The following is a 14,322-nucleotide window of genomic DNA, read 5'->3' on the forward strand; positions in this document are numbered from 1 at the left end:
TTAGTTTTTGGTCTCAGAACAATAAAGGTTCTGAGGGTTAATTGTGTAGGTAGGCCTTAACACCGGTCTGGCCAGGCTGTGTTTGGAAGTTCTGCCTGGTCATGTGAACGGTGAGGTCTGGTTGGATGTTTAGGTATCGGCCTTCTCGGAACCAATCAGTGGGAGTGCCGGGGCCCGCTGAAGAGTCTGGGAAGGGGTACTTAAGGGGGTGTGGGTCACGTATTCGAGAGTGCCGGAGTTGTTCGTGAGACCTGTGTGGCCTGTTCTGGTTCCAGGACCGGGGTAGCCCCGTGAGGGGTCCCGGTCACGAGGGTGTTCAACACCCCGCAACATGTTCCTGTTAGTGGCCCCTGATAGAACTGTCTGGTCTGGGGAAGGGATCCGTCTGTTCCCGAGTCTCGGACCCGGCTGGTCCAAGGCGCAGTAACTGAGGGAGGATTCAAAGTGTCTGGGTGTGATCTCTGCTTGGAGGGACACCACAGCTTGTGGAAGAGATCAGGGGAGGACTCTTCGGAGGAGAGCCGGCAAGTGGCATCCTGAGAAGTGTCTGGTTACTGAGTTGAGAAGGACATTGGCGAATTCACACTTTTCCAGTACCATTGAGGAGACGGGAAACGTTCCAGGTACAGAGGAAAATGTTCCTATTCACCCTTAGTTGATTGTTCAAGTTTGAGTCAACGTGCTGACTGCCATGATCTCTGGCCAGAGATCTGTTCAGCCTTGAAGTACCCAGCTGCGAGTGGCTACTCTCTGGTTGGAAATAGAGACTTTGCTAGACCTGCAGTTCAAGGTGCCTGATTTCTTCACCCGTGCCCTCTGTTCCCTAAGAGACTGTGTTATTTGAAAGTTCTTACTGCAAAATAAACCTTTTGAAAAAGGACTTCATCTGTGTTAGTGTAAAAATCGTTGGGTATCAACCCTGGGAACCCCTAGAAGTGGAAGAGCAGGCCAAGAGAAGGTAACTGGTAAGCCCATAAAGTCAAGGCCGCCTTGCAACGGGTTATGGCCGCTACATGTACAAATGGTAAAACCCCTTCCAAAGCCTAAAAGCTGGGGAAAGTCCTAGAACTCCAATGTGCTACATGTATATCGGAGTCCAAGAACTGCAAATCAGTCAAGGCGTTATTTACTTGACTCATTTGTAATTTATTTTTTTACAACCACAGTTAGCAAGCCCCTCTTTATCTTGATGGTTATCTTTAAAGGGGATTTATTTACTATCTCTCAATTTATACCAAAGTAAAATGCCTGAAATCATATTTGTTTGCTACAATAAAATCTTTTTAATCCTATTTTACAGCCTTTATTGTACTCAAAAATAAATCTCCATGATACTTGCGGAATTCATAATCTCCATGGAATGCCGGGTATAATCGGAGGGATAGTAGGAGCAGTAACGGCAGCCTGCGCCACTGAAGCAGTGTACACATCAGCTGGGTGAGGACATTGCTAGAAGCATGCTATTTTTCAGAATGCCTTCTCATTCTTTTTGTTGCACTAAACAGATGATAGCAGCCCATAGTATGATGGTTATATATTTTATAGTCGTCTAGGCCAGTGGTCTCCAAATTGCAGCCAGTGGGCTGGATGTGTCTCTTTGCTTGCATTTATCCGGCCCTTGAGACACTATTCCACCACCTGTTACAAGGCACTATTCCTTCTTCTGATACCAACAGTGGGGTATTATTCCTCCCATTGACAAAAACGGAACATAAATTCTTCCTTTGACATCAATGATGGGGTGCTATTCCTTGCACTGACAAATGACGGGGCGCTATTCTCCCCACTGACACCAATGATGGGTCACTATTTCTCCCACTGACACCAGTGATGGGTCACTATTCCTCCCACTGACACCAACAATGGAGCACTATTCTTTCCATTGACACCAATAATGGGGCACTGTTCCTTCTATTGACACCAACGATGTGACACTATTCTCCCCACTGAAGCCAACAATGGGGCACAATTCCTCCCACTGACACCAACGTTGTAGGCACTATTTATTCAACTAATACCAATGATGGCATTATTCCACCACCTAACCCCAGGGGGTACTGTGTTATTTTTTTTTATTCCCACTGACCACCAAGCCTGAGAGATTATCTATTCCCAAAGGCCCACAGTCCCTGCTAAATTGTTTGAGGACAGTAAACTGACCCTTTGTTTAGTTTGGAGACCCCTGATCTAGGCAGTAAAGGATTTGAATGCTAATTAATATGGACCTTGAGGTTCAAGTTCTCCTATTTTGTGGGTGTTGGGTTAACAGCTTCTTTCTTGTATCAACCGCCAGGATCAATAGAAGATTGCTGGTTGGATTTAAGGAGTTTAGACATTCCTAATATTGGTTCAAGGAGAAGCACAGACATTATTGTAAAGTAAAGCGTAGCCACTAGTCCAATGCCAAAGGATGTAGTCAGACAGAAGCAGGGGTCAGAACCATGTGAACTATCTGAGACTAGACAACTATGATACACAGTGACAGAGGACACAGAGACTATAGGTTGGGTCATCACTGGGTGACTGACTTACCAGAAGAGGGCAGGACCATGGAATCCCTGGCCTTCGCCAGAGCTTTGGATGTAGAGATAGAGTTGTGCGGCTAATTCCCAGGCTTTAACTATTGCTAATTAAATAATCCAACCAACGGGTGACTAACAGGGACAGACTGGTGACAGGTTCAAGATAAATAGGTATTAGGTCAGAAGTTTGCCAGAAGCAAACACACAGATGTGGAAACAACCCATCAGCTAGTGCTGGACAAGAAGGTGGCCTGGAATTCACATAGACACTCAAGATGGGGCTAAAGATGGCCATACTCTAGTAGACATTTGTTTTGAAATGTTTTTTTTCCTTTAAGAACATTTGTGCCAAATATTCATACAAAAGTTCATTTAAAAAAAAACTACTTAATAGACATCAGAAAGGTCAGAGTAATCTTACAAATTCTTAAATGTGATAGTTGCATTAATTTTTTATTTATTTTTTTCAAAAGAACAAGCTGTCAGGGCCAGGGATACCAATTCCAGGGATTTCCAGATCTGTGTAGCTACACTTAAGAAACTGAAGCCAGACTATATATGATGTAAGCCAGTTTATTAACCGTGAAACAAAACACATCCAAACACCAGCATCCCAAATACACAGCCAATGTGAAAATACAAGTGAACCATAACCAACTGACAAAAATACCTGACTAGCAACTAACTATATACAATATATCCAAAATGGGGAACACGGATCATAGGGTAAAACTGAAGGTGTAATGAAAAGGGGGGGGGGGCAGGACTGGGATCAGGAATTAGAGGAGCAGATATTAGGCAGCGGGGTACAAGGTACAGGTACAAGACAGGAATCGGATTCAGGATTAAATGGCAAGAAGTATCTGGCTAGCAAAGCAAAACCCTGAAGCACCAAGGAACAGTAGAGGAGGAACTAAATACTCTCACAGCAGCCAGCATCAGGTGGAGACTGAGTAACGGGATTTGCTGGCTGCTCAAAGACACCCGCTGGTTGACACTGGAACTACAACCTTCCTCTCTGGGAGCCATGGGCCAGGTGATCCAGGTCCTGACACAAGCTCTCTTCCAGAATTATCAGTTTACAAAGACAAACCATATCACGCTGATAGAGGAGCTTACAATGATCAGCTTTTATTTTTTAATGTTAAACCTTTTTTCTAAAAGGAAAAAAAAACTGTTTGCTGAAACTGTTTATAAAGTGTGAGCTGGCGTTTGCCTTCATTTTGTGAGTGCATGTAAATCTGCTAGTATATTTAATTCTACCCTGACCCTCAGGCAACACTCTAACAATTCTAGTATCCCTGTGCCCCCTGTTCTCATTCATCCAGAGTGGGGGCACTCCATTACAGGAAGTGTGCTACTGCCCAGATCATCAGGTGAAAACAGAAGGGAAAAAAGCCTGAAAAAAAAAGAAAACAAATTCAGCCACTACATCTAATGTTTGGTAAACTGCAGTAGATTACATTTTTAGTTTTGGGTTTAGGAAACAATACAGGAGCTGGATGCAAAAAAATAAAAGCTATACATAAATCAGATGACTATGTTCAAACAAGAGGAGAACATACACATCAATAAATAGCTACAGGTAGGGTGGAGGCACCGTACATATGAGAACAGAACAGAGTGATGGGCGGGAGACTTACAGCACATAGAGAGGCAGTGAAATATGCAACCAATCCAAATCTGCCTTGGGGGCAAATTATACCAAAACCTACTTAGCTGTAACAAAGCAATGATTCAGATTTGTCATCAGTAAAAGCTCCTAAATTCCTGCTTTGATCTTAGTCATTATTCGGTAGCACTAAATGCTTTCTTTGCTTTTCAGTCTTGCAGAATTTTTCAGATTTAAAGATGAATATGCAACCAGAACACCCAGCATACAAGGTGGATATCAAGCTGCAGGCATATTTGTGTCACTGGCCTTTGCATTTGTGGGAGGAACTCTAGTAGGTAGGTACTTTCAATACTGACATTTACAATTTTTCAATGTTACTAAATGTATTTAAATGTGGCTTAACAGGTCTGCACTGTCTAGTTATAGGTCTTTGTAAACTTCTATTGGTAATCTTGAGCAGTACTTGGCAAAATCTGGCAAGCAGAACATCGATAACCAGAGACCCTTAAATTAGCTGTGGCACTGCCCCATTGAGGGTGGCTTTGATTTACCTGTTCAACTGCACCACCCTGACGCTATGAACACTCCAACCCATCTGACACTCTGGGTTCAGACATCTTCTTGCAGGCACCTTTAAATGACATTCCAACACAAGTCAAATAGATATTATCTTAGGTTTTACAGGGATAAAGGTATATGTACAAAAAATGGTTATTAAAAAGGGTTATTGATCAACTGAGTTCTGGATAACAGCCAAGACTCAGATGAGAAATCCCCTAAACACAGCTTAGTTATAGTTCATATAACTAATATCGTCTTCGTTCAATCTGAAGCAAGACCACCCAGGAACCTATCTCCCAAAGAGTAGTATTCCCTTAAAAGCCAAGGCCCATAGTCAGTAGTCAAGAGGCCACCCTGCAGAACCCTCCGAAAGCCCCTGTCCTGGTTGGGTCTGTCACAGCCAAATACCCTTATGATACAAGGTAGACACACTTTCCCCCTAAAGGAGAACGAGCATCCATTCATTATCATATTTGATGTCTGTCAAATCTTTGCTATCTACATTTCTAAATATCTAAATTTATGCTGTGTAATAATATATTTGTAGCGCTACCCCTGCAGGAGCCGCTGGTAACTTGGTGCAGTATGTTGTGACATGGCAGAATGTAGTTAATCACAAATGACTAAAGGGTCCAACTTAGTGCACTGTAAGCTTAAAAACGCCACCAATCCCGTAAAGGCTTGTTCTTACTACCGGTGCTCTTTGAAGAGCCATCTGTGTTTGGATGGTTCTTCAGACGGCATTTGACAGGTGATGAGGTGGTGTTGTATCACCACCTGCTTTGACTCCTTAATCACTGCACTAGTTCGCCACAGCCACATGCAGGACTGCTGTTAGAAACCACAGGACACTGACACGGACAACCGGACACGGGGGCCCCGTGCGGACAACCGGACATGGGGGCCCCGTGCGGACAACCGGACACGGGGGCCCCGTGCGGACAACCGGACACGGGGGCCCCGTGCGGACAACCGGACACGGGGGCCCCGTGCGGACAACCGGACACGGGGCCCCGTGCGGACAACCGCCCAACCTGACATGGGCTCCATACAGCCAATGCTTCAGTTATGAATGAACACAGTGAGTGGTCAGTACCGATCACTGATTGTGTTCATTCATAAGAGGAAGGGGTTGCTAAATATGACATATTTATCAGACCTTTCCCCCTTTCCCCCACACCTTATCTTGAAGGATCGTATTGTGTGCTTGCAGCTGCCAGTGAGAAGGAGAGGAGGGAAGTCGGGAGCACTGTGGGGGTGGGGAGGGGAGCACACAGGGGGCCTGGGCAGCAGGGGGAAACATATGGTGCACAGGGAGGGTGATCAGTATGGCGGGGGGGGGGGAATTACTGAAACTGATCTTTTGTATTGCTCTCTCTGTGGCAGCTGAAAGCCAACATGAGGGACAGAAGAAGAGCCATCTTTGAGCTGCTGCAGAGAGAGCCATGCAGGGGATTGGTTCCAGTAATTGCCCCCCTGACACACTGATCACCCTCCCTGTCCACATCCAATTCACCCTGGTGCCTGGGCTCCCTTGCTGACCTGGGCCCCATGCATGAGGACTTGTAGTACCCCCTTATCTACGGCCCTGGCCACATGCATTGCACATGGTTTCATTAAGCTTGCAGAGCAGCCCCATTCACATGAATGGGTCGCATCCACTGAAAGAGCCTGGATGTATAACTATTGCTGTAGACATGAAGCAAAGCATTATGGCCACGGCATGTGTACACCCCTGACTGCAGCCTCTGCAGCCAAGAGGGGTAATGGTTGGGGGGGGGGCACAGTAAAAGCACAGGTCAGCTGCTGGATTTTGCAGCACCCCAAAACCTCACGTGTGAAGGAGCCCTTACAGTTCTGTTGACTCTATATCATGTGAAGTATTCATGGCCACAGCACCTCAGTTCCTTATTTTTTTTTTTAGGATTGTTACTGAAATTGCCATTTTGGGGGGATCCTTCAGATGAGAACTGTTTTTTCGATGGCGTCTACTGGGAGGTAAGAGAACAACCATTGTGTAATGGTGCTACATTCAAAACCTATACAAACCGTTGATAAAGTGCTAATATACTACAAACCATGGATGAGTAAAGTGCTCTTCATGTAGTAATATTATTAGAAGATGTGTGTTAATGTGATCTCCAATGAATAAACTGCAACAGGTGCTACAATAAATTGCTAATTCAGAACAAGGTAAAAAACAAGAGAATCACGAAAAGTTATTTTAACCACTTGCCTACCAGGCACTAATACCCCTTCCTGCCCAGGCCATTTTTCAGCTTTCAGCACTGTTGCACTTTGAATGACAATTGCGCGGTCATGCTACACTGTACTCAAACACAGTTTTATCATTTTCTTTAAATAGAAAACAAATAGAGCTTTATTTTGGTGGTATTTAATCACTGTTTTTTTTTTTTTTTTACCAAATGTTTTTTACTTTTTTTTTTTCTGTCAGTAAATTTTGTAACTAAGTAATTTTTCACCTTCATTGATATGCACTGATGAGGCGGCACTAATGGGCACTAATAGGCTGAACTGGAGGGCATTGATAAGGTGGCACTTATGGACACTGATGAGGAGACACTAATATGCCACACTTATAGGCACAATTGGTGGCACTGATGAGCACTGATAGGCGGCACTGATGGGCACTGGTAGGTGGCACTGGTGGGCACTGATAGGCGGTACAGATAGGCGGTACTGATGGGTGGCACTGATGGGCGACACTGATGGAAATTGATTGACAGCAGTGATGGGTATTGATGGGCAGCACTGATAGGTGGCACTGATTACCAGCACTGACTGGCATTGCTAATGGGCACTGATTGGTGGCACTGATTGCTGCCACTGGTGGGCACTGATTGCTGCCACTGGTGGGCACTGATTGCTGCCACTGGGGGGGCACTAATTGCTGCCACTGGGGGGCACTGATAGCTGGCATTGGTGGGCACTGATTGGTGACACTTTATTTCTTTATTTTATTTAGGGCACTGATGATCAGTGCCCTGATTTCATTTCTACATATTCCCCTGTGAGGAGATGCCACTGATTGGCTCTCCTCTCCTCACTCTCTGTCAGTGTGAGGTGAGGAGAGCCGATTACCGGCACTTCCTTGTTTACATGTGACCGGCTGTCAATAATGATTGTAAAAGGCTCAATGGTCAAAAGAATATGTGTGTAAAACAGAACAAAATATGAAAATAAAGAATATATATTTAAAAAAACGTGCCCGGCTGTGATTTGACAGGACGTGGCTCTTTACGGAGATCGGGGTCGTGCCATGCCCTAGCAACACAGACCGGACGTTCTGGGATGGCGTCCCAGAACGAGAGCTACACCACTCTGCCGTGATTTGATGGTGGGCAGGCAGCAAGCAGTTAAAGTGATAATAACATAAAAATAGTTTTGCACAGAGCAGCCCTAATCTTTCTCTTCTTGGGTCCCCAACTGGCACTTCTGGCTCCGCCACCCCCGCTGACATTTGCTACAGGGGGCACTTGTGTGCTTGCTCCCGAGCCCTGCTTTGTGTGTCTGTAAGAAACACAGAGTGGGTATTGGCTCTGACCCCAACTCCCTCCTCACTGGCTGTGATTGACATTGACCATTCCCATTGAATCGGGCTCAGGTAAGTATAAGGGGGGTTGGGATGTGGGAGGTACATAGTGAAGGTCTTTTCCTTTACGCATAGAATGCATGAAGGTAACACACCTTCAGCCTTTAGAACCTTTTAAAACTTATCAGCATTAGGTGCTAATATATTACAAATAAAGAGGCAAAGTAAAGCAGGGTTCCACTCGTTTTTTCGTTAATTAAAAGTCAGCAGCTACAAAAAGCATAGCTGCTGACTTTTAATAAACAGACGCTCACCTGTCCCACGGTCCAGCAATGCGGGTGCCCAGAACCTCGCTCCTCTCCCCCCGCTCTCTGCCGGCGCCGTCATAGCAACTGTGGGTGCCCGACCGTGACAGCTTTCGGCTTCACAGCCGGGCGCGCACTGCGCATGCGTTAGTAGCCAGGCAATCTTCTGGGAGCTGTGATGTGTCCCAGAAGATTGCAGAGAGGGAGGGGTCGTCTAGGGGGAGAGGAGGTGCCACTTAGCGGGCCAAGAGCAGAAGGAGGAAGTGGGACAGGAAGTCCCAATCTAAAGTAGGTACACACTCCCCCCCCCCCCAAAAAAAAAGTTACATGCCAAATGTGCCATGTTAGGGGGCGAGGAGTACTTAAAGCGCAAGTTCCACTTTTGGGTGGAACTCCGCTTTCACTGTGTGCCAAGCTACATCAACTGCGTTGACCAAGATGTGCCAACTAATCGAAAATACCAACAAAGAATGTGCTCTGAAGTGCCCCTTTAAAATGCTCACTCACTGGATAATATTGATCTCATATTGATAAATAAGTAGTGGGCCGACTCTTTGGATTTGCTGTATCCCCTCATTCTCCAGTGACCAGCAGGGGGTATCAGCAAACCATCTGAGTGTATAAGAGGATGGTTTGTGGATACTTGCTTCTATAGCCCTTGCTGGTCATTGGAGGATGAGAGGATACAGTGGATTTATTTACCCACTTCCACCGGGTTGACGTCATATGATTTTGGGGATTTGAAGTGGCAATATCTCAATGATGGGGGCAGCTGCAGGTATCATCCAGATATCTTCTTTTTTTTTTTTTCAGCAGGCGATTCCCTGCAATGTAAAAGCAATCATAGTGGCTGTTTAACCGCTTGATTGCTTTTACAGGAGACGGGAGGGGATGTCCCCCTCCTCCTGCGCCCTTCGGTGCTTCTCCCGGCTCACCCGTGCGATGGAGGAGCCGTAGAATGAATCTGCTGCCGGCGGCGGTTTACCATAGAGCTGGCCAGGGACTGAATAGTCCCCCTCCAGCTCTGACCCTCGGAGGCCGGAAGTGAGGCCATGACATCACTTCTGGCACTGGTAGATGTAAACACTGCTGGGTTTTTTTTGTTTTTTTTGCTGGGAAGCCTGAGATCGATTTTTATTTTTTTTTGCTCTAAAAATTAAAAAGAGATGTGAGGACTTGTAGACCCCAAATCTATTCGTAAAGAGGACCTGCCATGCCATATTCCTATTACAAACTACACATGTGAGGTATCGCCGCAATCGTTAGAGGGAGAGCAATAATTCTAATGCAAGACCTCTGTAACTCTAAACCTGTAGCCTGTAAAAATGTTTAAAGTGTAGCCTATGGAGATTTATAAGTACCAAAGTTTGGTGACATTCCACGAGTGTGCGCAATTTTATACTCTGACATGTTAGGTATCAACTTAGCATAATGCATCTTTGACATTATACAAAAAAATTGAGGCAACTGTTGTGGGGTTATTTTTGTATTTTTTTGTATTATTATTTATTTTTTTTAATTCATGAAAGTGTTTTCTTTCCAAAAAATTCATGTTTGAAAAATTGCTGCGCAAATACCATGGGACATAAAAATATTGCAACTGCCATTTTATTCCTCAGGGTCTCTGATAAAAAAAAAAAAAAAAAAATATATATATATATATATATATATATATATATATATATATATATATATACATACATACAGTGGCTTGCAAAAGTATTTGGCCCCCTTGAACTTTTCAACCTTTTGCCACATTTCAGGCTTCAAACATAAAGATATAAAATGTTTATTTTTTGTGAAGAATCACCAACAAGTGGGACACAATTGTGAAGTGGAACGAAATCTATTGGATATTTTAAACTTTTTTAGCAAATAAAAAACTGAAAAGTGGTGCGTGCAAAATTATTCGACCCCCTTTACTTTCAGTGCAGCAAACTCACTCCAGAAGTTCAGCGAGGATCTCTGAATGATCCAATGTTGTCCTAAACGACTGATGGTGATAAATAGAATCCACCTGTGTGTAATCAAGTCTCTGTATAAATGCACCTGCTCTGTGATAATCTCAGGGTTCTGTTGAAAGCGCAGAGAGCATCATGAAGACCAAGGAACACACCAGGCAGGTCCATAATACTGTTGTGGAGAAGTTTAAAGCCGGATTTGGATACAAAAAGATTTCCCAAGCGTTAAACATCCCAAGGAGCACTGTGCAAGCGATCATTTTGAAATGGAAGGAGTATCAGACCACTGCAAATCTACCAAAACCTGGCCGTCCCTCTAAACTTTCAGCTCAGACAAGGAGAAGACTGATCAGAGATGCAGCCAAGAGGCCCATGATGAACTGCAGAGAACTACAGCTGAGGTGGGAGAGTCTGTCCATAGGACAACAATCAGTCGTACACTGCACAAATCTGGCCTTTATGGAAGAATGGCAAGAAGAAAGCCATTTCTCAAAGATATCCATAAAAAGTCTTGTCTAAAGTTTGCCACAAGCCACCTGGGAGACACACCAAACATGTGGAAGAAGGTGCTCTGGTCAGATGAAACCAAAATCAAACTTTTTGCCCACAATGCAAAACGATATGTTTGGTGTAAAAGCAACACAGCTCATCACCCTCAACACACCATCCCCACTGTCAAACATGGTGGTGGCAGCATCATGGTTTGGGCCTGCTTTTCTTCAGCAGGGACAGGGAAGATGGTTAAAATTGAGGGGAAGATGGAAGCAGCCAAATACAGGACCATTCTGGATGAAAACCTGTTGGAGTCTGCAAAAGACCTGAAACTGGGATGGAGATTTATCTTCCAACAAGACAATGATCCCAAACATACAGCAAAATCTACAAAGGAATGGTTCACAAATAAACGTATCCAGGTGTTAGAATGGCCAAGTCAAAGTCCAGAGCTGAATCCAATCGAGAATCTGTGGAAAGAGCTGAAAACTGCTGTTCACAAACGCTCTCCATCCAACCTCACTGAGCTCGAGCTGTTTTGCAAGGAAGAATGGGCAAGAATTTCAGTCTCTCGATGTGCAAAACTGATAGAGACATACCCCAAGCGACTTGCAGCTGTAATCACAGCAAAAGGTGGCTCTACAAAGTATTAACGCAAGGGGGCCGAATAATTTTGCACGCCCCGCTTTTCATTTTTTTATTAGTTAAAAAAGTTTCAAAAATCCAATAGATTTCGTTCCACTTCACAATTGTGTCCCACTTGTTGGTGATTCTTCACAAAAATAAAAATTTTATATCTTTATGTTTGAAGCCTGAAATGTGGCAAAAGGTTGAAAAGTTCAAGGGGGCCGAATACTTTCGCAAGGCACTGTATATATATATATATAGTTTGGGGGTTCTGAGTAATAAAGAAAGAAAATTTATCTATCTATCTTGGCCCTTGTACACACGGTCGGAGAATCCGTCGGAATGTGTCCTATCGGACCTTGTTGTCGGATAATCCGACTGTGTGTGGTATGCATCAGACTGATTCCGTCGGAATATCTGTCGGACCCAATTTTCCAACATGTTGGAAATATTTCCCGACCAACTGGTTCGATCGGACATACTCCGATCATGTGTAGAGAATTTTGATCGGACCAAGTGCCACGCATGCTCAGATCAAATTCCTACATCAAAGCTATTGGCTACTAGCCTGAACGTAGTCCCATCGTAACGAAATTACATAATCACGTTCTGAATGATCAGATTTTTCAACAACTTAGTCCGACCGTGTGTATGCAACAGTTTCGGACAAGATCCGACGGGCGAAATCCGACGGACAAAATCCGACGGATTTGGTTGTCGAAATCTCCGACCGTGTGTACAGGGGCTAAGACCTATTGGAAAATGAATAGAAAGTGATAGACCAAAAAAGTGGACAGCTGAAAAATCCCTGTTGTAAACAAAACTATTGTATGTGCTTTTATAGACAGCACAACAAAAAACTAAGCTAAAAGGGCTTATTCACACTAGCAGTTGGGGTGGGAGGGTAAAACCCCCTATTTAGCTGTGCTTTTACCGCCTCCCTAGCGCAACCCCCTTTAACTGCAGTGACGGCATCTAAGTGTGTACACTTGCAGCAGCCATGATGCTTTGCTTCGCGACCACTGTAGGAATTATACCCCCTGGTGTAGCACCCACCAAATGCAACCCATTCAAGTGAATAGGGCCACTCTCCAAGCACCAACCGCATGCAACCCACGTAGTCAGGGCAGGACTTAGGGTGGTGGGGGCCCCTGGGCTTGAGTCACTTTTGGGCCCTACCTTCTATACATTACCGTACTTATCGGCGTATAAAACGCACCCCAAGTTTAGGAGGGAATTTTAGGGAAAAAAACGTACATTTAAATGCCCATCAAAGCAGCCTTATCAGTGTTCATCTACAGCCTTGCCCATTCATCTGCAGCCTTGCCCATTAATTTGCAGCCTTGTCAGTGTAGCCTTGTCATTTGCTGCCATGCCCCAGTGTCATTTGCAGCCTTGTCATTGCAGTCTTGAAGTTTAAAAATGTAAAAGTCCTCTGTATCTCGGCGCCTCTCGGGTCCTCTCGGTGGCTCTCGGGTCCTCTCGGCGGCTCTCGGGTCCTCTCGCAGTCCCGAGCAGAGTGCCGAGAGTACTCGGCTCGGCTCACAGTCACGCCTAGTCCCTGTGTTATGTCCATCATAGGGCGGGACTGGGCGTGACTGTGAGTGGAGCCAAGTCGAGTACACTTGGCTATGCATCTTGGCGGGGCCCATGGGCTTGAGCCCAGTCAAGCCCAATAGTAAGTCCGGCCCTGCACGTAGTTGCTGCGTGCTAGTGCAGCACTCAAGCGTTTAAAGCAAGCAGTGAGGAGGTGATACAGTACCTCCTCACTGCTTTTATACACAATTTAATGGCTTTTTTTGTGTTTTTTTTTCCTTTTTTTTTTGTTCTGTTGGAGCTCGTTCATACTAACTTTGATCTCTGAAAAGCAATCAATGTATGGATCGCTCTTCAGAGATTAATGCTAGTGTGAATGAGCCCTAACAGAACAAAAGAAAATCACCAGAAAAGTGGTATACTGTACACAGCCATTAAATCCTTTATAAAAGCCTCCTCATTTATTGATAAGTCAAAGGTAATACTGAACTTCCTTGCAAGTAGAACAAAAATACAAATCTTCTCTTTGCCACTAGATGGCAGTAAAGCATAATTGACATACAATACCACTAAGAAATAAAATACAATGCAATGCAATGAACTAACCATGTATTCAAACTGAGCAGTATCACTCATCAATTCATACATCGCTAAAAAAGCCAAACATGACAAAAAATGTAATAAACATTAATTGTAGTTGAACCTGTATATGCTGAATTATTGTTATAATAATACATGCTTGTTGCACTGGCCAATTTAAAGAACTGATGTTAAAGGAAACTTGTAATATGGAGATTGTCATTGCGGACCCCCCCTTATAAAATACTAGTTCCCTGGAGGTCATGTGGATCCAGTGGCTTCAGTAGTTTCTGAGACCACACAACAAATATACAGATCAGAGGCCCTGACTCCACATTCATGCCTGTGTTACGTCACATTCGGCTACCCATCACATTTTGCTACCTGCTGGAGTGCACATGCAACATGCAACACAGGGCCCCTCGCCACGCTTCAGGGCATGGCCTCGCTTCGCTCGGCATAATTATGATCTAACTCTATGTCCATTTGGATGGTGGAGCTTCAACCTGGACTCAGGGGGGTGGGCACAAAATTGCCACAGTGTTGGAACGCATATGGCATGCGCGTGGCA

At 44.6% G+C, this 14,322-nt stretch overlaps 1 protein-coding gene across 1 annotated transcript in view; it reads left to right on the forward strand.

Annotated features, from left to right (window-relative positions):
* The window catches only part of RHCG (Rh family C glycoprotein), a 167,337-nt gene that overhangs the window by 143,252 nt on the left and 9,763 nt on the right, over window positions 1-14,322 (forward strand). Inside the window, exons 7-9 of the mRNA XM_077472834.1 lie at window positions 1,301-1,437; window positions 4,348-4,472; window positions 6,623-6,696. Of these exons, the coding sequence (XP_077328960.1) occupies window positions 1,301-1,437; window positions 4,348-4,472; window positions 6,623-6,696 (336 nt within the window). The remainder of the gene's footprint in view (window positions 1-1,300; window positions 1,438-4,347; window positions 4,473-6,622; window positions 6,697-14,322) is intronic.

Source organism: Lithobates pipiens, unplaced genomic scaffold (assembly GCF_037356315.1).
Source record: "Lithobates pipiens isolate NorthernLeopardFrog02 unplaced genomic scaffold, aLitPip1_a1.2 Scaffold_8, whole genome shotgun sequence".
NCBI lineage: Eukaryota > Metazoa > Chordata > Amphibia > Anura > Ranidae > Lithobates > Lithobates pipiens.